Source organism: Cygnus olor, chromosome 1 (assembly GCF_009769625.2).
Source record: "Cygnus olor isolate bCygOlo1 chromosome 1, bCygOlo1.pri.v2, whole genome shotgun sequence".
Lineage (NCBI taxonomy): Eukaryota > Metazoa > Chordata > Aves > Anseriformes > Anatidae > Cygnus > Cygnus olor.
In genome coordinates, this window is record NC_049169.1 from 75,067,718 (window position 1) to 75,094,151 (window position 26,434).

Below are 26,434 nucleotides of genomic sequence, written 5' to 3' on the forward strand. Positions count from 1 at the left end.
GTAAAAAATCATGGAAAGGACCTATATACCATTGGAAAATCCAGTACTCAAGGTCTATCTACAAAGTGAGATTACCCAGCACTAACAGTATGTAAAATGTGGTTTAGAGGGACTGAGCAGCATAGTGTACTGCTTTGCTACTTTGCCCTCTGATAGAAGCAATTATCCAACCTGAGAGTAAGTTCACAATGCTTACAAGAGTTCAGGCACAGAATTAAAAAGATATTATGAACAACAAGCTTCTTAGTTACACTAGGCCTGCAAGTTCCAAGACAAACATAGACTCTAGAAGTAGGTTTAGGGAGATGGTTAAAAAATCAGTTTGCAAAACACATTGTATAACTCTTCAGTACCTCCTGTATCAGCAGGTATTGGCCAAGAGCTGACAGTTTCTGGACAGCCCCTGTTTGAACAACTGATTCCTTAGAAGAATATTAACTAGGGTTGTACAGAAATTTAATTAGGAACTGAGACCTGAGTGGGTAGCTTACTATTTAGGGACTTATCTGGTTGTTTATTTCTACTCTATGTTATGATACTCATAAAATCCATAACTGATTTTTTTATAGAGTTTTATTACATTTTAAAAGTGTAGTGCATTTCCATAAAATTCCATATTTCTTCATGTGCTTTCTAAACAGTTGTTTTAGAAAGCACTAGAAAGTTCCTCAGAAAACCTTACCAGCTCTTGTAAATGGACTGCGATTTTTGACCCTGCTGCAGGCAGTCTTGGAAAAGTAGGAAAAGTTGATGACTATGTAATTTCAGTAATCTGATGAAAGATGCCTTCTATTGCAAGCCCTGAGATGATCTCTACTAGTCCTCTGTCATTTGCTGTATTATTAAAATGACTGTGATCTTCGTAACACTTAATATCAGCACAGGCTAAGAATAGTCTTGAGTTAGATAACTTTGGGAGAACGGGACTGCTGTCAGATATGAGTGCCAGTGCCACTAATTTCCTACAGGAAGAGTGGCTGCTTCAGTATCTCAGACTGACTCTTAGAAGGGCCTGTGTCCTAGTCATGGTGTGGTTCTGTGACCTGCAGCTAAATCTTAAATAGAGAAAACTAGATATATACACCCCCTTCCTTCCTGCCTGATGTATTTTTTTTTTAGGTCTTGTGAGGCAGACAAGAAACTGGCCTTTTCAGATGGTCTGCAAGAGACTTTCCTTTAGAGCCATCCAGTGATTCTTAGAAATTTTTATCCAATTACTTTCATAACATTGAGAAATACTGCGGGCTTCCGTCTTTTCTTTTACCTCCCCTGTTCTTAGCAAACCACTTGGGTTTAGAGTAAAGAGTGCTCTCATTAAAGAGATGTCACTGAATGAATTTTCTCCTGTCAGTGAAATGTTGTGCCATGTTGCTCTTCATACAGCTTATTTACATTTCCTTCACTTCCACTTCAGTTGCCATTTTAGAGGGAAAAGGAGTGCACCTTTAATTGTATTCCAGATGGACTTCTGCTGTCTGCCAGAATTATGGACACTGAGCCACTGTTTGGTCTTAAGTCTCAAGAAGTCCTCATATCCTAATTAAAGGTAATACTTTGCTCTTTGGGGAGTCTACATCAACTCTTAGAAGCAAGAAATTTTATGTTTGTTTGTTTGATTGTTTTAATTATCTTTAAAAATACAGTCACTTGCTGCATTGTCATCATCACAGACCTTACTAGACAGTATAAATCCTCAAGTTGCTTTAGCAACACCACCATGGTATGATCCAATTTCTGTCCAGTAGGGTATTTCTAATATCTTATTATCTTATTTTCCCATATGGTCAGAACTTTTGAAGAGGTGGGCCTGACCCATTTCTCACCATGTTTCACTTCCCTGCCTGCACTCTCTGCTACTCAAGCAGATCAGGTTGATTTGGGCTTGAACCCCTGTAACTTCAGAACCACTGCAAAGGCTCTCTGCATTTCTCTCCTTCACCTTCTGTATACCTTTTCCATTCTTTCCAGAGGTCACTGTTGTAAGATCCCACTTTGGCAATAAAATGCTCTTCCTCTGATTCTAGAAGGTATAAGGTTGGTTTCTTATCTCAAGAAGACAGTTATACAAAGTTCCTTTTATTATATCAAAGAACAAGGGGCACTGATTGCATTGATCCTGCCTTGAACTTCAAGAAGTGCAGTAATTTCCCTTGCATGTTTAAGGCCAGAATAATGGTACAAATGGTAGTAATACCATCACTACAAACACCTTCATAACACCCAAACTGGGCACTGAAATTCACTCTTTGACAAGATGTGCTCATCTCATCGTAAGTCAGGGCTTCTAAAGGTTTTGCCATTGGGCACTGGCTTCTTGGATCATCAGTAAGGCTATTGGCAGCCTGCCTCAGATACAGGAATGTAATTCTCTTTCCTTCCCTTGAAGATGATTCTATGATTCTTGATTCTATGATTCTAAGCTGGTTCCCGAGGCCCTTACAAACCATTTTACTGTCAACTGAAGTGCTTGTATAAGCAGTGAAGTACATTGGCAATGTCCTGGACTTTGTTTTTGCTGAAGTTTACCTCTGCCTAGATTGCTTCTGCAATGTAGGAAGCACTTTAAGTGATTTGGTAATACACACCAACAAGGACCAGCTTTTTCAGGCTGTACATTACATGTACCTGTATTACATTCCATCCCTGATTTCCTGAGCGTGACTTACAGGCAGGTCTTTGGTCAGGTTGCCCAAGTCCACATCCAACCTGGCCTTGAACGCTTCCAGGGATGGGGCATCCACAGCTTCTCTGGGCAACCTGTATTTATTACTTCAAGTATGTTAGTCAGGGAGATATAAATTTATAGCTGATCCTTCTTAGGTTAGGTTTACCCATTTGAACCCTAAAGTGGTACCCGGCTTTATATCTTGAGTTTATTTTTTCCTAAACCACAATTATCTAAGAATAAAGCTACCCTATTTACCCTGGGCACCAAGCATGATTTGACTTTGTTTTGTTTAGGAGCAGGTGCCTGAGGAGCACTCTTCCCTCACCTGATTGCCTCCATGGCAGAACAGTACCTAGTTATACTTATTTCCACCCCAGATTATCACTGTAGGTATCAGATGTATACACACTGTAGGTGTCAGGCCATGTTGTTAATGAGCAGGGGTAGAACCATCAGATGTGAGCTGAACATCCTCCAGGAGTTCAAGGTACCTCATTGATTTTGTGCCTGACCTTAACAGAAAGGCCATCTGAAGCACCATCTCTGTTTCTGCAGTTTTCCTTCAGAGGCTTCTAGGTACTATGCAGCTCTTAGCAGAGCGGTCCTCTACATTCCTCATTTCTGATGAAACAAGATTCTCCTTCAGGAAGCTTACATAAGTCAGGGACTCAAGAAGGCAGATGCCCAGAGGGCAGACACCTAGTGTGTAAATGTCATATTGATAATCATGTGAGGAGAAATGAAGGTCACTTACTTGAGACATGTTGCCATATGCACATTCATATGGTAAGCCACCCGTCTCCTCTTCTTTCTCTTAGTCCAACTGGAAATTCTTGGGATTCCAGAGCTGACAAGAACTGGTGCTATGGCACTATGTTGGTGTTAAGGCTAAAAAATCTCAGGTCTTAACTTGCAAGGATATATGCCTTCTATGACCGTGCACGTGAATAACATACAAACTTTCTACTTTCTCTAGTATGCTGTCTTCTTTTTACTTCTGCTTCTCCCTATGGCACATTGCGATTCTGAGGGTTATAGTCTTATATGCTGAAGAGTATAAGCTTGGTAGAACATTAAGGAGTGTAGTGGTTTAACCCGTCCGGCAGGTAAGCACCACACAGCCGTTCTCTCACTCTCCCCCCTCCCTCTCTGGGATGGGGGAGAGAATCAGGAAAATGAAGCCTGTGGGTTGAGATAGAGACAGTTTATTAGGACAGAAAGGAAAAGAAAATAATAATAATAATGATAATAGTACTACTAATAATAATGTATACAAAACAAGTGATGCACAACGCAATTGCTCACCACCCACTGACCAATGCCCAGCCTATCCCCAAGCAGCCAGCCTCCCCCCCCGGCCAGCCACCCCTATATATATATATTGTTCAGCATGACATCAGATGGTATGGAATACCCCTTTGGCCAGTTTGGGTCGGCTGTCCTGGGTCTGTCCCCTCCCAGCTCCTGCTGCACCCCCAGCCTGCCCACTGGCAGGACAGAGCAAGAAGCTGAAAAGTCATTGGCTTAATGTAAACACTGCTCTGCAACAATTAAAACATCAGTGTGTTATCAACATTATTCTCATCCTAAATCCAAAACACAGCACCCTACTAGCTACTAGGAGGAAAATTAACTCTATCCTAGCTGAAACCAGGCCAGGAGGCATTATGGCTTAAGCTTTGTAGGAATCATAGAATACCTGTTCTTGCAGACTTTCTAGTCTGTTATGCTTACCTTATCCAAGCTGTTGCCTCCAGTCTGGTGTTTTGTTTGTTAGGAATTCAGGACTTAATCTCTCTGAATCACTATTTTCTTTCCAGCAGAGACATACAGCTCTTCCTTGGCTACAGGGAAATAGAATCAACAAAATTAACTAGGATTACCACAGCCTCATAATTAAAGCGATTTTCTCCTGCCAGGTGTAAAATAACATCATACCAGTATGGAAACAATCACTGGTCACCTTTTCAGCCAAAGATCTCTACCCTGATGGTTCACTGTGAATAACTTCTACAAAGTCAAATCTCTGTCTTGAATTACTGTATAACACACAATTGTTGTGTAATTCATATAGAAATCCACCATTTTCTGGATTTCAGAACTCTCTAGTAGAGCCAAATTTAGTTCCTTTGCAGCTCAGGAAGGAATATTGTGGAACTGTAGAACTTATTGAAGCCGTGCATTGTTCACCTAAAAAATTTCTTCCGTATGATAGAAGTTTTCTGGCAAAAGCCTTTCCTTTTTCTTGAAAGAAAATTTTGTGGGAAGACTATGGTTTTCAAATTGCTTTTGCCTGGAATGGTCTTCAGAAATAGGGAAACAAACTGAACGCAGTAGTCTGTTTTGAACACTTGTTTGGGCTGTGAAAAAAATGATACTGAAGCCCTTTTCATGGTGATTTACCACCCATGTTCAAGGGATACATTGGGCTGTAAATTCAGACTACCTCATTATTAGCTCACGAAGGTGTTCTACTTTTTGGGCCCATATCGATAACCAATATAGCTTGATAAGGGCTTAGGATTCTTCAGCTGCAGTAAACATTAACTGATAGAAAATGGAACCAGGGTTTCTAACATGCCATGTAATAACCTAAATACCATGCCATCAGAATAAAGTGTTTTGAGGTCTGTTTTTTCATTAGAAATTTTCCAAAAGGCTTAGGTTGTTTTGTTCCAGTGTGAAATAAAAATGCATTCTGTAGTATTGATTTTTGATTCTCTTTCAAAATGGAATGATAGTTTCCAGATGACCCTAGTATTGCTTTTCTGTCTCAAAGAGCAGGGAGATGGACAAGCTAGTGTTTATTTTCAAATGTTCTTCCAAAGCAATTAACTTCTATCATAGTTACAGCCTACCAAGTATCACTTTATGCCAGAAGCACCTTTTCAGCATTTACTTCAGTTCTTAGCTCTGTTGTACTGCCTCCTAGGAGTCTTTCAAATAACTTAAAATACGTCTTTATTTCTCTGAATGGTATTTATCTGATTTTAAAATGCTCACTGTCAGAAATCTGCTGTCAGAAAGCCAAACGTGCTGCTCTGTATACATCCCAACCTTTTTGTTCTTTAATCAACAAAGCATTTAAAATGTGTTCTTAACAAGCATATTGCCAGGGGAGTCTCTAACTCAGTTACTAACAGTGAAACCAAGACCCCACTTTAGCTCTTTCTATCAGTTCTACTTTGCTATATGAAATCACAGAAAATAGGGGAAGGAATCCCTGAGGTTACTCATTCTCTCTCTCCCAAGGGCAGATATTTTCATCTTGAGTTACCGTCACTTTTATTCATTGAGTTTGTGAATGGTGTGCTATTTCCTGTAAAAGTCCCTTTTCTTCATTTCTTTGCTGATGATAAAGTCTCTGACCTTATCCAGAATTCCTACCGATACCTTCCATTTTTTCGCTTTTCCATTTTAAATGAAAGGATTTGTCCAAGGTCAAGAGATAATGCTCCCTAGTGATGTTTGGAGTATTTCAATATTTCTTAAATGCATCTTCCCTATTTAGAAAAAAAACAACAAAGCAAAACTAATAGTGCTATTTATAAGTGACCAGAATGGACTCATCCAGTGTTTATAAAACACCTGATCCAATCTATCAAGTGACATTCCCTGAATGTGTACTGTTCCCCTGAAGATGAAACTGAAACTGTGAAATGAGGACTGCAGGATTAGTGATTCACTGCAAGATTCACCTAGTCATTTCTTCATACATTCTTCATGTGGCAGTGCAGAATTCTCATCCTATTTTCATGCAAATAAAATTCTACCAGTCATGAAATTGCAAGGAAATGAGGAGACAAGCATAATGGAGTGAAGAATTCCACATCCTGCAAGTTACCCTTTCTGTCTCACGTTTTTCATTCCCTGAATATGAAGCTCTTTCACTTTCTCCTTCTTTCTGTTCACAGCTATTTTTTTCTTTCATTATACTCTTCTGAATGCTCTTTCTCTATCCTTTCAGCATCACAGAGCATAATTTGCATGAGAATAACATCGTTCTGACTTAACTGAAAATTCAATTATTTTAGTTGTGTGTTTCATTTTCTCCTTGTGCTTGTTGTTCTTGGGGTCTTTCCTTCTACCCTGATCTTATGCTGTATACTGCATACACTGCCATTTGCAGTAAAATTCTCTTTATGGATGGCAGCAGCAGTCTTGACACGTGTCCTCTGTCTCATTGCCTTGTTACCCATACCGCCTATTGTCTCTTATTTAAAAGCAAGCTCAACTGTATAATCGACAGAACTTTTCCCTCCAAAATTACCTTTCCCAAGTTAAGCTTTAGTGTCTTCCAAGTTTCAGGCTTAAAGGATTATTTTGGTCAGAATTTGAGTGGGATTTTGAGTGTTATTTTATCCAGTTAGATATCTTTGTTAGGCTTGGTCACGCAACTCACCTGCATACACCAGTGATGACACTAGTGGTAAAACTGTTTCCATAAGATTCCACTACATAATATAAATGTTAAGTGGAGGAGTGTACTATGCAAAAATCTAATATATGTGGAATTCACAGAGAGCTGTGGTTGTTAGAGATTGTGCTGTGATATCAACTTGAAGTGAAAAAACGAGATGTCAGCACAGGCTTTTTTGGGTGTGAGAGAAGGTGACACCTTGTAGCTAAAAGTTATGGCACGATTTGATTTCAGGTACTTTTTTTTGTGTGTGTTAAACTGAATGAATTTAGTGTTGTTGAAAGTGAGGGAGCCAGTTCCACTCAGCTGGGCAGGATCTGTCTCTCCTATAGAACTGCTCTAATACCTTACAATCATACTGTTTCCTTTGATAACTGTTTCTTAACCTTAACTTAATAGCAGCTGGCACAGTTGGGTCCTGATGTTAATCCTTATGAGGGCTCCAGAATGCTAAGAATCCAGATGCAAAGAATCATTACAGATGATGACAATTAATGCATTAAGATTAGGCCTTCTCAACACCTTTTTATGTGTTTTAGGATAGGTAAGCATGTTATCTCTTGGCTCAAACACAGAAGCAGTTTACAACAGCTTTAGCTATGGCACATCTGCTGAGGAACAGAGATTGCCAGTAGGTTAACCCTTTTTGCCACTCCACTTGCCAGGCATCATTACTTCACAGATTAAGATTTCTGCTGACCCAGTGAACTTTAAGCTTCTGCAAGTGAATTCCAAATGAAGGGCAATGAACTGCTAGATTGCTTTGACTTGCACTATGGGCAGTATTATTGTTTGGCCAGTCATAGGAACTAGGTAGGGAAAACATGTCCCTCAGGTCCTCCTTTCAGCCATACTTACCTCTTACCATTTCAGTCTTAACAGTTTACAGAAATTTGGCAAACTTAGAAACAATTCTTTGTTTTGAGGGACTGCTGTCTCTTCTTCTCCCTTCTGTCTTAAAGTCAGACATTGCCCAGATTTGTGTCTTTAGGCAGCATTAAGCACCTCAGTGGCCTTTAAATTTGAGAATCAGCACAAACCTGCCTCTCCATGTTTCCAGTAGCAATTATCTTCAAATCAGTTACTAATTACTAATCAGTGAGAAAAAAGGGTACATGCTTGTTGTGGTTTAACCTGTCAGGCAGCTAAGCACCACATAGCCATTCTCTCACTCCTCCACGGTGGGATGAGGGAGACAACTGAAAAAGGTAAAAGTGTGAGAACTTGTGGATTGAGATAAGGACAGTTTAATAAGAAAGTGAAGAAGAAGAAAAAAAAATTAAAAAAACAAGTGATGCACAACACAATTGCTCACCACCTGCTGACCAGTACCCAGCCAGTCTCTCAGCAACAGTAGCCTCGCCCTAGCCAACTCCCCACAGTTTTGTTGTTCAGCATGGTGTCGTATGGTATGGAATATTTCCTTGGTCAGTATGGGTCAGCTGTCCTGGTTGTGTCCCCTCCCAGCTTCTTACCACCCCCTTCAGCTTACTCACTGGCAACGCAGAAGCCAGGCTGCTCAACAACTAAAACATCAGTGTTACCAAAACTATTTTCATCCTAAGTCCAAGACACAGTACCATACCAACCACTCTGAAGAAAATTAACTCTCTCCCAGCTGAAACCAGGACAGTGCTGCACCTTTTGTAGTATATGGATTTCATCATCTTTAGTTTGATGACATAAAACAGCAGATATGACCAATCCTAATCTTTTACTGCCTACACATTGCTGCATATATCCTTTTTGTCTGCACAAAGTCTGAAGAGAGAAGGTCAGTCAAAATCATAGAATATGATTTAGGATAGAAAATAGAAAATAGAAATCATTAGCTATACAGAATTTTTTCATTTCTTCCAAGAACAACTTCTTCTGTGGAAGCATGTACTGTTAACTGTCCCCTCTCTTGTGCTTTTCCAAAGAGAAAGATGGATCAAGACAGCAGCTGCTGCAAGACTTCATTGGATGTAGGTTATGACTCGAGTGGCTTCTCTCTCCATTTTCACTTGACCCTATGTATGATTTCTGTTGTTTTCACTACTGCTGGCTACTTTTGGTCTTCTGTTAAGTCTTCTTTGCATGTTCATACGCACGTTATTGAGAACAGCTCTTTGATTTACAGTTGTTCCCTGCTCTTTCCAGTCATTGTTTTGTGATCAAGAGAATGATAACACATAGGGCTTCTGGATCCTGCTGACTGCAGGCTGCCATGCTGGGTGACTGAAAAGATCAGAGAACCGCTTCTCGATATCTCCAAAGGAAACATCTTGTTGCTAGATGGCTTGGTCTTCCTTTCATGCCTTGCAGTGCCTCTGGGATAGAGCTGCATATTGATGAAAAAAAGGGAACTGACAATGATTACTAGTGCAATGTTTTTACACTTTTTACACACTCTGGTAATAACATGCAATTACGATCATCATCCTCCACGCTGAGATCCACACAGCATTCATCTGTCTTTTTTCTTTTTCAGGATACTATGTAGACCTGCACTGGTCTACACAGCAGAAATACACTACGCTGACTGGTGTCTTGGTAGCCCACACAGTGGTGCATTGGCTGCAGAATAGCACTTGTGCTTTTAAACAGTAATACTGTAAAACCAAGTTATATTCAACATCTTTTTCTGAGGGCTCTTTGTGACTGCCGTCTGGCTCAACCTTCTTGTGGGACAAGCAGGATTACACCTTTTCAGTGCTAATAGAGACCTTAGCTCTTCATAAAATTTTAAATCCATCAGTTACCTTCTTACCTGCCTAACACTTGTGTACCATGTGAATTTTTAGGTCTTCTTAAAAAACATGATCAATTCCTTTGTTACTTCTTCACTTCATTCCTTATAGCCAAGTACAGCATTTTTAGTTTTTTAAACCTTTTTATTCTGTAAGAGAATCATTTGAACGTTTTATATTGTCTTAAGCAAATTTTTATCACACTGAACAGTATACCAAACGCTTTGACAGGTTCACTGAGACTGGGAAAGGGGAGTTTTGCGTATATCTGCAGGTGTATACACACATTCCAGAGTGTAGGATTAATTTTTTATGTAGAACATAATTAGTGCTAATGCAAAATGACTGACCTTGGTTAGGACAAAGCAGAAACACCTTCATCTGTTAGATGAAGCTTTCTTGTATGAATTATATATGATTCATATATTATATGAAGGCCAACTATACCAGGTTGCTTAGAGCCACGTCCAGTTGAGTTTTGAACATCTCCAAGGATACAGATTTCAGAGCCTCCCTGAGCACCTGTTCCAGTGTTTGACCACTGTCATAGTGAACAATTTTTTCCTTGTATCAAGTTGGAATTCCAAATTACATGTGTTGCCTCTTGTCCTTCTACTGCGCACCTCCAAGAAAGGTCTGGTTCCACCTTCTATACACTGCCCCATTAGATAGCTGTAGACGGAAATAAGATCTCTTCTGAGTATTCAGGCTCAGAAGGCTGTTAAGGCTGAACAGCTCTGTCAGCCTCTTCCTGTCATGTGCTCCAACCTCCTAAAAATGGTCTTGGCAGACCTCCACTGAATCTGTTCCAGTATGTCCATGCCTTTCCTGCACTGCAGCACCCAGAGCTAGACAAAGCACTCCAGATGTTGTTACTCCAAGTGCCAGGTAGATCACTTCTCTTGATCTTCCGGTTGTACTGGTATTAATGCAGGCCAGGATGTGGATTATCTTCTTTGCCATGAGGAAACAAAGCTGAATCCCATTCAGCCAAGACTCCATTTTTTTCTACAAAGCTGCTTTCTAGCCAGTAAATGCTCAGCTTTTTCTGTTGTATGGAATTATTCCATCCCAGATGCAGGATTTTTATTTGCCTTCACTGAAGTTCATGATGTTCATTTCAGTCCATTTTCCCAACTTGCTAAGGCCCCTCTGAATAGCAGCCTTAGTCCTTAGTCACCCAATTTGGCATCAACCCCAAATTTTCAGAAAGTGCACTCCATCCCAATGTCCACATTGTTAGTACAGACATACTGGCCCTAATATCACTAGCTGAGGGATAATTCTCATGACACACTGCCAGTTGGACTTTGTACCACTGATTCAATCATTTGAGCTCTGTGATCCAGCCAATCTTCTACTTGACATATTATCCACTTATCCAGTGCATAATCATTCTGATCACTGTGGTTATAAGGATACTATGGAAAATAATGCCAAAGCACTTGCGAAATTTAAGGTGAACAACATCCACAGCCATCCCCTTATGGACAGAGCAGATCATGTCATTTTAGAAGGTGATCGTGTTAATCAGGCATGATTAGCCCTTAGTAAGCCAGTGCTGGCTGTTCTCAAATCAACTGGTCTTTCATGTTCTTGGAAATGGCTTCCAGCATGATTTTATTACATGTGGCTGACTGGCCTGTAGTTGCCCAGAGCCTCCCCATTGCCCTTCCTGATGTTTGCCCTTTCCTGTCATCAGGAACCTAACTCATGACTTATCAAAGATTATAGGCAGTAACCTCACTAAGACGTATATTACTTTATAATCTTCAGATGTATCCCTTCTGGTCACGTAGACCTATGTAAGTTTGTTTTGGTTTGCATCATATCTCAGTTCCTAAAACTTGTTTTAGATTTTAGATGAAATTGACCCAAGCTGCCAAAGTAAATAATAAAAATTCCAAGATTTGCCTGATTTTCAGTAATGCCTTTGAAATCACATGATGTTCTTTTGATTGTATAGGTAAAATGCAACTACAAAAATTGGAGGCACTTTTTGAATGGGTTTATGAAACAATTGACCATTTCCAAAAAACAGATTTGGATAGAGGCTTACATTTTGAGTGTTTATCTTTTACATATTTAATAAAAAAGATGAAATTTAGTTTTGTAGAAATGTTCCCAAACCATGATAAATGTGTTTTGTGTTTCAGGCATTTAATAGTGTTCAACACCAAATAAGTCCTGTCCGATGATGTCAGCTTATTTTAAAGGAAGTGACCAGTCCCTGTGGCCACTTTAGTTCAAAAAGATGCAGAACTAGAACCTGGAGAACTCATCTTTCACTGCTAAATCCTTACAGACACTGGAGTGATTAAAGGACTGAATACTCATGTAACTTCACCTCCTAACTTAGTAAACACGTCTGATCCAGTGCTGAAGGACTGACAGCTCAAGCATGTACTTTTTAATAGGATATTTAGTTTAATAGGATGCTTAGAAACAGCACATATCCCATAGTGCAATGAACTATTGCTGAATCAATAAATATTTTAATTTAGTAAAATGTAGATTTTTTTAAATCATGTTGGTAATGATTTTGGTTACTTCTTGTTTATCAATCCGGGGAGCAGTTACATGAGAGACTGTTCCAGAATTAGGAGCTTACAGTGGAAAAACACAATATAAGCTGTCCCACACTGCCTTGTATAAATAGATGTCCTCTTCTTTAGATCTCTGTTTCTGTCTAAGTTTTCTGGTGGGAATTTGATAAGAATATAAGCAGGCCTATAAGTGAGGATATAAGTAGGATTTAAAACTCTAGTGAAGTCTAGTTATGAATGATGGGCTTTATCATAATTCAGAAGGAACTGAAATATCAGTTACCCAACACTACTTTGTCTTCCAGTGATTTTCTGCTCCTGCATCAGAACAAAAAACATCAGAAACATGCCAAAATACTCCGGAAAAAAAAAAAAAAAAAAAAAAAAAAGAGTATTAAATATGGTGAGGTTACCTTTCACAGAGACAAAAACTGTGGAAAATAGCCTGTAGGATCAATATGATCATGAAGACTTGATCCAAATTTTGAACATTTGTTCTTTCCCTTCTGTATAAGTATAGCATCTCCAGCATGATAGCTTGGAAATAAGTCATTTCTTTCTGCTCTTTATTTGAGACCTAAAATTTGTATTTGCATTTCAAATATATACTAAAGTTTGACACTGGTGAGAAGAATGGGTTGAAGTAATTTCTAACAGAAACACCAGTGATGACATGCTTCAGTTTATGTTGTATATAGGCCTCAGCAATTCTATTTGATGTAGCTTGCAATACCTCTTTCCCACATTCTGCTATTCATATTAGCTTTCTTTTACCATTTTTTTCTCATGACCTTAAGTGTAAGGAATTTCGTCAATACATCTCTCTGATTATCCAGAATGTTAGAGGTACTGTCAGATGTCCTCTCACTCACTTGGGTCTTCATTCTGTTAGAGTTTGTCATGTATTAAAGTCAGAGTCACCAGGAAAGTTGAAGGGTATTTATCCTTTTTGGTTTGTTTTACTAAATCTCTGTGAAAATAAGAAAAGCTGGCTTGATTCCCTCTATTTATACATAGAAATAACTCTTGTTCACTGAATGACCCTTACCCTATAGATCCAGTCATCCATGCCATGGGAAAAAAAATTGTTGTGTCTATTCATTTTCACTGGATGTCATCCAGAAAGCAGAAATATTACTGCTTATGTACATATCTTGGTGATGGCAATAAAAGACTCTTCATATGCCAAAGTTAATTTGCTAACATAAGATTTACTGCTCTTTGCAGTGCCATGCCAAACGTACATCTTCAACACTTCTTCCTGTTTTTTAATCTTAACTTTTTACTCTTGGCAAGTCATCCATTCATTAACTTGTACCCAAGTTAAAAAAAATAAATAAATTAAATGACCTGAAACCTTTTCCCTTCTCTGGAATGTAAAATAATTTGATATGTTGGTGTACGAGGACACACACATTCACATACAAATGGAAATGACAGCATTGTAATTTACCAAGGAATTCTCCAAAAAGTAGTGTCAGCATCTAAGATTCCCAGGATAGTAAATGAAAATCAGAACTTAAGCAGTTAGGTTCATGTTCTGCAAGTCTTACATAAATGTTCTGTACTCATGCAAAATGGCCTTTTAATTTTGTTGGATTAGACAGGTAAGCAGGAACTCCGCCTGAAAATAAGGAGTTTCAGGTTCAGCTCCATTTTTAGAAAGCTTTCACTAAAAAAGTCAATCATTTTGTTAGCTGTACTTGCTAGTAGCTTAATGCAAATTCGTTCGTATACTTATTGCTTTTTCTATATGATGTTATTATGTAGCACACATGATATAGATATATCTAGTACAGCATAGGTAAATGTATATGGACAGCAAAGTTTTGTCCCATGCTGTTAATGCACGTGTGCCCCTACCACTTGCTTTCAGTTTGTTTATAGGTGCCAGCAACTTGTTCCAAAACTGATGTAGAGATCTGTACCAGTTCAAAAGAATAAAGAAACAGATATATTTCTTTCTTACTTTGAAGCAGTGAAGTCTTTCCAAAGGACCAGCCTAAGTTCACACTGAAGGCATTAGCAGAGGCTACTTTAAAGTAAAAATCCTATAGTACCAGTTGGTTTAAAAGTAAAACATTTTCTGTTCTGTGTAAATAATTTTTGATCAACATACGGTTCTAAGGCAATTCTCCATTAGCATATCCTACAGCGTATTTTCAGACCCTGTCTACAGAGTACAATTGTGACACAGACTGAATATTCAGCAGTAAGAGTCTGTAAATCTGAGTAAGTAATGACAAAGCCTCTTCAGGGAAAGCCAAAATGAGGTGCGCTGAGTAGAATAATGGCAATTGTGGGGGGAGCAGGGAGGCTATTTTAATTTAATCAAAGCCAGAGCAACTGAAAAAGATACTATTAAAAGGACTTGCTCTCTGAAGTAAATACTTTTCAGATAAATACACAGTTCAAACTGACATGCTAAACTGGCATCCTCGCATCCACTCTATTCTCTGGATCAAAGCAGTTAATCATTTCACTTGCCTTTTATCTATTTTATGGATGTGTGTGTGGGTATGCATGTGTATGTATGTGTAAGGTGGGCGCATGTGCACACACAAGTAACAGAAAATAACGGCATTAAGGAAGAGGTTTTTGCTTTTTTTGTAATGAAGTTGAAGATTATTTTTTTTAATGTAGTGGTACTTAATAGTCGTTGCCCACTATTGTAAAAGCTAAGAAGTACTGCAGCTTTCTTTTGCCTGTGTTTGCCCAGCCACCCTTCTACATACTACAAGCACTGGGAAATTTCAATGACACAGCTTGGAATGGGTTCAGTGACCTCAATTATGCCCTCCCACCCACTCCAAACTCCTTTCAATTTGCAAAAAGCTTTAAGTGGACAAAACCCAGATGCCTTTTGCTTGTAGTTCAGTAAGAACAGATTGGGCATGTAGATTCTTGTCAAAGTGATATATGTAGTTCATTTTCCATTAACTCTTTCTTAACTAAGGATTTTATATTCTCAGTTCCAAGTCTAGCACTCTGCTTTGCTTTCTACTGCTTTTTAAAGTTCATTCTGCCTGCAACATCATTTTAAAAAAATGAACCTTAAAAAGCCTTGGCTAGACATTGACTGATATGAAACAGACTGACTGTTTGGTTCTGCTTTTAAAGGCAATCACTTTTTTTCTTTTTGAACTTGTTTCATATGTAATAACCCATCCTATTGTCTAAGACAGTTCAAAAGCACTAACTAAATATAATAAATAAAAACACCAGTTTTGTGGGAGAAAGAAATCATGACTTGTGGAAATGATTTGCCAGTCAAAACAAGTACATGGGCCCTGATGACCTTGACAGCTTGCTTGAATTGGCTTGCTTAAACTTAGATTGCTTTCATAATGTTGTAAAATTGTCCCAAAGAGTTGGTGCCTCTCCCCTCCCCCAGAACATTTCATTACACTCCCTTTCTCCCCCCTCCTCTCTGTCTCTTTCTCTTTCATTCTGCAGAAACATGTGCTGTCAATAATGGAGGCTGTGATCGGACTTGCAAGGATACCGCAACAGGGGTACGATGCAGTTGCCCAGTTGGATTTACGCTGCAGCCTGATGGGAAAACGTGCAAAGGTCAGCTTCTGTTTGCTTTGCAATGCATCATTTGCCTTCAGCAGTTCCAGTACAAGATGTAAATATTCGGATATTTAATCAATAGTTAAGGCTATTACTGTCATAGTGATTGCAATTGAGTTCATTAGCTTTCAGCATCCCTAATTTTGTTGTATTTACTTATTTCAATCATTTTTCTCTCTATTTATTAGAGGGTTTTATTGCTGCAAAGAAATGAGATTGCACTGTTTTCAACTGACCAGAGTTTTAGAGGAACAACTCTGGGCTGCAAAAACATACAGTTTCAAAGGATAGTCTGATACCCTTGTAAAAAATCAGTCATGTAATGCTGTCTGAATTTGTCTATTCAAAATTTAGTTTAAAAACTCAACCAATACTTTGTCACCTGCAGATAATCGTTTATCACTAAATGAGGCTGAGCAAAAGCTCCACAGGTATTACTTAGAACAACACAACCAAATAATTGTCCATTTCTGCTCCTTCAAAACATTAAAAGGAGCTAGTTATAAAGGAAAACCAAAGCAACATTTATTAGATCTAAACCTTGCAGCTGATGCTCAGCTTTTACTGTTTCAAAGACATCATAAGAACCTTGTCATTTTATCCTTCATGCTGAGGATACAGGGAGGGAGAACAGCAAAGAGCATCTGATACCACTTTCAACATCTGTTCTCAGTTAAGGAGACAGGGACAGTTCTCAAATATCCCTGCAGAATGACACTTGATGGCACTGTGCATGTAAGTAGTTTTGCATATATGCTTGCAGGACCGAGCCCTCCATCAACTATTTTCCCATTTTCTTCTTTTTTTTTTCTTTGAGCTCCATTGGAAGAGACTTGGTGATGGACATCCAGAAGGACATTGCATATATTGTTGTCATGGAGAATACTTTTTTGTCACTCAGTGACTTAGCATAAACTGACCTACCTTGCTAAGAAACTACTGGGACTTTTTTTCTTCTAAGTAACCAGAAATGTCAGAATATCTCCAGTTCAGGCCTTGATGTTACTTAAAATAGTAAAACCCACAAAAAATAAACAGAAAATGTGTGGTTTCCTCTTGCTCCAGGCTAAAAACTCCCAGTGCTTGGGCATGATTCTGTTAGTATTTATAGAAATAACAGTCCATTTGCTTGTTTATTTGAAAATAAAACATTTAAACTGGCATTGCACACAATTTTAATAGTTAAGAGTGAGCACACATTAAAACTCAGTCGTTTTAGTTTAAGCCACATAAAAATAAATCTTCATTTTTACAGGCAGACTAGCTAAGCCATAGCTGAGCAGTAACAGTGATTCCACCGAGTGCCTAGAAAGGAGGCATTTTAATGCTGTAACATGCACCTAAGTTTGATCATAATGTTTATTATTGAAACTACATCATGAAAAAAAAAACAAAAAACATGAATTCTAAATTTAGAAGTCTGGCCATAGAACTAACACAAAACAATATTTATATAATAATCAAATCTATAATTAGTGCTACAGACAAAATGAAATGTTCAACTGATCCTCAAACCAAATACCATAGCTTTAAGCTCTTTCACATTTGTCTTCATTCTCCCTTTTTTATGAGAAGAAAATATGAGAAACAGAATCTATATTTTTATGAAGTTGCAGATACATTTTTACTTAAAATAAATACCAAATTGAAATTCCCTCATATGGTTGAACAAACCAACCAGCTCATTTCTTTTTAACCTGTATTGACATTTTAGGAAATACTTGTCAGCATAAAATAGTAAAATGTATGTTTTTCATTTAATTTAACTGAAATAAATAATATTTTTGTACTGCATTACACTGTGAGATTTCTGAGCTAGATTCTACTTCCCTGAAGCCAAAGTAACTTCCCATTTAAATCTGTGAAGAATCATGCTCTTAAACTGACCACTGAAGCTGCTTCTGTAGATTATGCAGACAACCCTTAGTCAGGACTGCTCTACAAGATTTACATCTTCTGAGTGCAATAGTGAGCATTCTGACAGAGTAAAATTGATGCCTTCTCTGCTCCTCCAGCTTATAGGTAGAGCCCAGAAATGTCTGGGGTGGGGAAGTTCAGTGTTCACACATTTTTTCCCGTGAATTTTGTAGGAAACAATAGAAAAGAGTGATCTTCCCAAGTTTTTGATTTTGATTTTTTTTTCTTTTTGTTCCTCTTGATTTGACTGCACTACTCTTTCTTGTATATAGTTCATTGTTCCATCTCTCTGTAACAATTATATCTGTGTGGTAAGAGTAATGGATTGCCTATTGAGTGCCCATTAAAGCACCTTCAGGTATCATAGAGTTATCACATCCTGTCTTTCATGCACAGAATTTCAAAGCCTATCAAATGTGGCAGCATCTCCAAGGGAGGTTTTTCATAGAAGCATGATATTAAGAAAGGTCATATTTTTAAATATGGGAGAAAGGTTATCTATTAAAGGAAAACAGAGAGGCAAGACATGTAAGAAAAGCTGAGAGAAATTGGAGGGATAGTTAATGTATTAACCAAAAAATGCAACTGGGGGTTGAGCAGAATGATTAATATGTTTAGGTTGAATTTAGCAAATAATGTCGACCAAAAATAATATTTTTATTGGGAAGTCTATGATTTTTTAGTCCATTTTGGCATCTCCCTTCCTATGGCATTTAACATAGCACAGCTACTATTTGAAATTATGTATTTGCTGAGATTGAAGAGGCTTAAATAAGACTCAGAGAAACATCTGAACTGTTGAGTACTCCAAGGGAGGCATTATGCAGTTTATTAATCTGTAGTTTTAGCTCACTAACAGGTGATTGCCTCAATAGTGTGTTTTTACGATACTGGTATTTTATGGAAATCTGCTGCCACTTTGCTTCCTTTTTTTTTTTTTTATAATCAGGGAATCAGATATATTAAAGAACATTTTTATTTTTACATTCATGAAATAAATATACATATTTTTAAAATAACAAAAATTCCTAGTCAGCTCATGTAATGGGAAAAAGAGTTTGCTGTTCAAAATGTACACAGGTTTTGTTTGTTTGTTTGTTTCTGTTTAGTAGTTTGGAATTTCATTAACAGTTTAGTGTAGAAAAAAGACAAGTTTTCATACAAAAAAAAAAATTCCCAGGAAAGAGTTTGTAATTCTTTAGACGTAACTAATTGTTCCACACTTTCTTTGCTATACCATAATTCAAATTCTATAGTTTTTTCATAAAAGCTGGGACTCAAACCACAGAGTACAAAACTGAGTTGGGACTGAAGTGCTGGTATTTCTCCTGGCTCTTTCCCAATATATCAGAGAACGGAGGCTGCAGGAAAGCAAGTTCCAAGTAATGCAAGGGACCTATCTTCAGTGGCTTTGTGCATCAACCTCTTTCACAGGCTCGGTGGGAAATGGGAGTTTAGTGGACCTCAAAGAATCAGGGTCCCTTAGTTAATGCAGAGTGCAGTCTGGTCTATATCAAATGTCAATAAAATAGATGAAAAATCATTGTGAATAAAGTCTTACCATGGCATATGTACAGGTAGCGGCATAGCCAATAGGAGGACTGCTGTAGAGGAAGATTATTTTGGTTTCTGGGAGCTGAAGAGGGGAGCTTGAAAAATCTTTTTTTATCTCTGATTCTTTCTCCCTTACACATTACTACTTACGTGATCTCATGTTGAAATACGAGCAAAAGTGCTGTCTGTGGTCTAGGTAGAGGGACCTTCAGTTATATGACTGGTGACTGGGACACAGATTCATTAACATTTTACTGTTCTTCTTTATTTAGTTTCAAAGCCAAGCCTTTTCTCAGCTGGGTTGGTGCAGAATATAAAATGACCCTTTTTTCCCTTCAGCTTTCCTATCAGGTGTTAGCCTTGTCTGTTAGTAAGCCAAACCATGCAGACCATTGTCAACTAAGAAAAGAGGCATGTCCCAGACAGAAAGAATTCTATATCCTCCTTCTAATTAATGTTATTTAATTTCTCCTGCCATTGTAATTTGGTGATCCCAGCTTGATACTGAGTTGATTTTATGCTGTTGATTATTGTGCTATGCATGCCAAAACAGTGTGTAGTTCGTTTCCTTAGATGCCTACCAAGTCATCCCACAGAAGTCAGCTAACACAGACAGAAAGGGAGACAGAAGATTAAAAGACATAGTGGCCCAGGATTCTTATTGCTCATTGTTTCCTATCCACTTTTTAGTTTTCCCTGTCTTGTGTGTGTCAGAATTCTCCAGTCCCTAGCTCCCTCGCTTGTTGGTTCCTGTGCATCTTTCCTGCTGAGTACCCATTTCATGCATTCAGCCATAATTTGCTCTCAGTGAGAAGACTCATCACTTTAACATTTTAATTATATTAAATAGAATCTATGTAGCTGATAAAGCGGGAGATTCATTTGAGAAAAACTTGTGGGGTTCAAGAGGACTGAAGTCAGACTAGTTTATTTTCTGAACTGTTTAAATCCAGCTGTCAAACTGTATCAAAAAAAAAAAAAAAAAAAAAGGTGGGGGGTTGTTTTGCGGGCTCTAAGAAGCAATTAGGGCAACGGAAAGGACCACAGGCTTCTGGCAAGGTGTAAAATGTGGAAGTGTGGCATCAGCCATCTCTGCCTCAGGGATTTGACAAAGAAACTGTGCCTCCTGAGGCACTCCAGTGCCTCAGAGTAATGCAGCCTCTGAGCACTGTACACAAAGACAGTCTGACTGTGCAGGGTGCAGTACTCTCCAAATTCCTAGACTCAAATGGCAGAGTGAATATAATTCTAAAGCAGGAGAATAAAAGCATAACTGGATTTCTAGATGTATGGAGCAAAAGCCACATCTCAAACATGGCTTTTCTGTAAAGCATCTAACTTTGCAGTGGCCCATAGATTTTTTTTGCAATAGTAGCAAGATGTGTATTATTTTGATTAGCTAACTTGCTAGTTTGCTTCACTTTCACAGGCAGGCTTGACAGTGGGGTTTTGGGGAGGTAGGTCCTCAGCTGGGCCAAAATGTGCTAGATTTTGGTAGCACTATGATGTTACATTGGTAATGTTGCTAAATACAACAGTATTAATTCATGCACACAAACAGAACTTTGCCAAGCCCAGATGATCTTACAGACGTGTATTTAGGAGACAGAAAGGTCCCTGCACATCTACACCTAAGGATGGGGCATTTTATTTACTGTTCTATACTAAGTAAGCCCTTCTTAGCCCTCTGGCATATTGTTTAACTAGGCAGTGTTATGCTGGGGTTATGTGACTGGATGCTGTTTAGGCAAACATTTCTTCTTCCTGCTGTCTCATTGTCATGGTTACCCAGCAATGTGGTGTGCTCTCTACTTCCTTGAAACAGGCCCCCTTCCTTTTGCATTCAGATGCAGCAGAGAAATGTGTCACTTACATGCTTAAATACTTGACTCTGCTGCAGTGGGAGCATCAGAAATGCCTTATCATTGACTGGTTTATCCACTAACTCAACTCTGTAACCTTCCTTATCATTAAGCAATCTATAAGTGAAAACCAGGAGCATAATGACTACTGAACTATTTCAGTCAAATGACCTAATCAAAGTTTATTGAAATAGAAGGGAAATTTTATATTGGCTTTATTAGATTGATATAGCAATTTCACATTTTTATCATTCTTAATTGTAGCCTATTATGTCAGGAGAATGCATTTTAAATTATTTTTTGATTAAAAAAAATGAAAACCCAGAAGTGGATTAAATTTTGAAAATGGAATTGTTTCTGTGAGGAAAGGTTTTGTTACGGAATGAATTTCAATGAAGCAAACTACGTTGTGTTTTGTTAAATATGAACTGAAAGTTTTCATTAAATTAAATGTGTAAAATTAATGCTTACATCAGTTTGGTACGAGAATCTGACTCAAATGTTGAAGGCTTTCCTCTCTTTTCATTCAGAACACACTAACACAAAGTGAAAAGCCCACAATGAACAGTTTAGTTGGCCAATTTGGCTTCATTTCCTGGCTATAAAATATCTGCGAACAGTTATGATTTCCTCCATCATTCCATTAGTCGAAATTACTTAAAATTTGTTTTAGTTTTTTTTCTCTAAATTGGATTAAATTGACTAAAGCTTTTAAAATTGCATCTTGTCAATCCTGATCAATTCATATGAAACTGAAAATGTTCTCTCATTTTTTTTTAGAAAGGAACACCAGACGGAGTTGTAAGTTACTTGTATTGTTTACCATTAGTAAGATGCAGTTGTTAGTTGGTTACATCAACTATTGGCTCACTTGAGTTATGATTCCACCTTTGTTTGACTGTGATTGATTTGATAATCAGAGTAGTATATTTTTTCACAGATTGCTTAACTGGGGAACTTTTTGCAGTAGGAGTAATTATCTATGATGAACTAACATTTTGCTTTGTATGTATGCCTGACTCAGCATTCTTTTTGCACACCGGTAAAAGTTTGACAGTAAAATATATCCCTGTGCAAGATAACTCATGTGAAATACATGCATCAATCAAATTTACAGCAAGGCAGATGTAAGTAAAGTGGCACGTACAACCATACTTTTCACATCATGTCGGTGACTCAGTGCCTTTAGAATCAAGTACATAGGTTTGGAGCAGGTCTTCTGAACTAAAATTTGTCTCACCTAAGAGACATATGCAAGACAGGCACAAATAAATACATGTGAATTATTTTTTTTCTTTGTTTGGGCATTGTTCTAGTTTTCTTTCTTAATAGAAAAATACAAAAAGTTTTCCTTGGGTTTGATTCCCACAGAAAATTCATAGACTTCTGTTTAAGTGAGACCATCATTTTAATAAAGCTTGACTTTTTCGTAAATGCATAAGCAGCATTAGAGAAGACAGCACTAAAACAGCATGCTGAAAGCTACCCCTGAGTTTTCTGCTGAAGTGTATAACTTCCATTTGTAGGTGCACAGCCACATAATTTAGTTACTTGCCTTCTGCATAGCTTCAAGCAATGTAAATTCCCAAAGGACCTAAACTTTCACCTGCAAGAATTCTATAGTGCCTGAATTTCTGCCAGTGTCTGAGGTGCATACTCAGTCAAATTCCAGTTACCCTAAGCTCAAATCTGAATTACAATGGAAAATTGGTCTTCTTTTCTTGGTTCACTTGCTCTGGCAGGCATTCCCATGCCTAATAAGTCAGAAAGCTTGTGAAAGGTTGTTTTCTGCTCATCTATGACTGGAACAGTTACTTGGAGGAAGATTGCATGGAAATCTGCCTTTCACTGCAGGAAACATAGGATTTGAACCCCAGTCTCATATGCATTTGCAAGTACACTAGCTGCAGGTCTGATAAGTATGAAGGAACTTCCACTTCCTCTTCAGAGGGAAGATGGGAATGAAAAAAAAAAAAAAGATTGATCATAGTAAACCAAGAAGATGACTCATATCCATTAATGCTGTCTAGAAGGAACCATTGTCACTTCAATTCAGCATGAAGTGGGTAGGAATCTGTGTGTAACCTTTCTCTCTGCTGTCTCTGCAATATTTCCTACTGATTTTGCCTTTAGTAGTCATGTTATAGCTACATGAACATATTGAGCCAAGGTGGTTAAACACCTAATCCAAGATTAAGAATTACATTGGATTCACTAAGATACCATGCTCCGTAGCTGTTCTTGTCCTCCCTGTTGAATACATTCAGGTATGTTAGCATTTTAAATTAAAATGATTTTGAATGGTCTCCTCAAGAGTTGAAACTTCTAGAGGTTACTTATAGAAGCAAAACTGCTCATAGCTGCCTGGACTACTACCACTTGAGATTGGCAGAATACTTTCTGTGCGTCCCCCATTAACACTGTTCTTTAGTGCGATATCTGTCCGCAGATAGTCCGCACAATGAAAAGACTACTGGTGTTAGTGTCAATAGATGTATTAGCACCCATAGCAGGTCCTGAGACATAAAAAACAGTTTTTTTCCAGCTCACCTTTCTCTAGCAGCATGATGGTGAATCACATTTTTTCACACATCTGTTTAGCGTCTTCCCCATTGGACCCATACTGCTTTTGCAAAACATAAGTATTTGAGCCATTAGCCATAATGGGCTGTTAGCATTTTCCAGTGATCCCTCTCGAAAAAGGGAAAAAGCATATATACAAATGGCGTGAAAGAATAAACTGAAATGAAGTAAGCTGCTGGCAGTCATCATCTCCATTGCAGTCAGAGTGCTGTGGCACCAGCAAATGTCAGCATAAATGTCAACCACAAGATTACAGCAGCAGTGAGTTTTTTAAACAGGATCTCTGGCAAAGCCAGAAAGGGCACAGACCTGTTTGTTTTATTACCGTTTCTTCTGATTCATTTCCCTTGATAATAGCAGAACCTGAAATGGCCTTTACTTCAGTGGTGCTTCTTTAAGATAATTTATGTAGTTAATAGAGCAGTTGTACTCATGATTTTAGTATTGGTTTATACCATTGCTACTTGATGCCAGCCTAATTTGGTGTACAGCACATTAAATTTTGCTAACGTTCTGCTGATATGGTGCCTTATATTCATAGTTTGGTTTGGAAGTAGTATTTGGAAAATGGTCCTTACTCAGTCAAGGTACAGTGATGACTAGTGAGAGCAGGTTTTCATTTAAGCTAATAAATAGCTTTTATTTGCTTGCTGCACATACATAAAGATATCTGGGTTGGATTGCTCTATCACAGAGCAATCATATGCATGTTCCTCAAAGCCCGTGAAAAGTTAACTAAGGGAAAGACAGGATTACTCTCAGTAGTATTTAATTTACTGTTGTGGTATCTCCACTAGAAAAAAATGCAAAATTTTGCAAATGGAAACAGATTGAGGTACAGTGAGTGCATTGACCCTCTGAAGAGGCTGACCTGAGCAAATGGAGCATTTTAACCATGGTTTCTCGGAGTGGCTAGTGAAAAAAAAAGGTTTTTAGGTGATCAGCTAGATAAAATTCAGTTGTTTTAGGGGAAGATTCTCAGACATTTCAGCAAGTTGGATCTTCGTGGGGTTTCAAGTCCAGAACCTCAAAAAAAAAAGTAATCAAAAATTACTAGTTCATTTTTAAAGCAGAGGTTGTTATTCTCAGGTGTTTGTATAGATTACACCTTCTGCCATTCTTCCTTTGATCCCCAAGGCCCATTTTGTTCCTGACACGGATACCAAGCTAGAACCTCTGTCCTTTCTTCTGTGCATCAGCTTTCAGTGAGCATTGATTTTGTACCTCATGCCTTTTACTTCTCTCAGGAATCACACAATTTCCCATTTTTTTAGAATATGGTCAGAATTGGTGACCCTGAGGTAAAATAAGCATATCAGCCTTGGTCATTCCTAATGGGATTTGAAGTCTTACATTATATAGCTAAGGTACCTCCTTAAAAATTTGTGCATTGGGAAATAACACGGAACAGCTGGCATGCTCTGAACTCTGATCCTATTGCAATAACATGCTCATAAGCACATGCAAATAGCCTAATCCCAGCCTATAGGATATCCACCTTACTTGCCTTGAAAATCCATCTGAATTGGGTTAGCTATTCCACTTCCCTTCAGAGTCTGACCAGTGAGTAATAAAGAGACTCTTCTTAATCTCAACAATAGAAACAAAATATAAGGAAAGAGTGGATGTTATTACAGTGGTGCAAACAGGCCCATGTTCTCCCTTCACACGTGATAGTTGATGCAGCACAAAATTCTAGTCCCTCTTTGGTTTCCTTCTACCTGCTGTGTCACTCCCTCAGAAGAACTTCCTACTCCACAGGAATCAGACATCCTTGATTTTTATCAACACCAGGCCCTATCCTGTTTGTCAAAGCCAGTCCACAAGCTGAGTATGTGTTGTCTATTAACAGCCCTTAAGTGTTTATTGAAGTGGTTTATTTTGAGTCCTTCTTTCTCCGTGATAGCTTTCTCCCTGCTTCTCATCAACTTAAACCTAGAGTAAACTTCTGAGTAGTCAAATCATGATCTAGTTTTCATAATTCATTATATAGCAATTCTACTTCCATCAGAGCCCTTACATGGTTCTGCTTTCAAGCTATAGCAACTTACCCTCCTAGTGTTTGTAACGAGAAATAAGTGCATGTTCAAATATAAATGCCATTTAAGTTTGCTTCTCCATACATGTAAGTAAAAAGCTATCAGAAAACAGAAGAGGTCAGATATGATCACATGCCACTACAACCATGAATCAAAACAAAAAATAACTTTGGCCTCTCCATGCTGAACACAAGGGAATGAGAAAGAGCTGAAGTTGAATTTATAACAATGAATTTATTTACTGTTGAAGCAAACCCAAGGTCTCACCAACTTTGTAGTTTGCAGGAGTTGAAAGGGATTGAAGTCAAATACAAATCTTGTGGTTAAGGCCCATCTTTTATTCTAAAAACAAAAAAAAATCAAATGCAAAAGCCTCTTATATCTTTGCATACATAAACTGTATGATGCAGAGGGGTGAATGGTCAGAGGAACATACTTGCCTTGTGTGAGAAGTCAGCACCTAAATAAATTCATGAACATGAGAACGATGTGAAGAAAGATGGTAATGGAAATGAAGGTTCTCCAGTAACTAGACTT

General features: G+C 38.1%; 1 protein-coding gene across 11 annotated transcripts in view; it reads left to right on the forward strand.

The window, feature by feature from the left end:
- Positions 1-26,434, forward strand: part of SCUBE1 (signal peptide, CUB domain and EGF like domain containing 1) — a 215,800-nt gene that overhangs the window by 123,934 nt on the left and 65,432 nt on the right. For 8 of the 11 annotated variants that reach the window (XM_040545047.1, XM_040545042.1, XM_040545046.1 and 5 more), the window contains one exon: positions 15,823-15,939. The exons of the other annotated variants lie outside the window; for them this stretch is intronic. In XM_040545047.1, the coding sequence (XP_040400981.1) occupies positions 15,823-15,939 (117 nt within the window). The remainder of the gene's footprint in view (positions 1-15,822; positions 15,940-26,434) is intronic. 11 annotated transcript variants of the gene reach the window in all.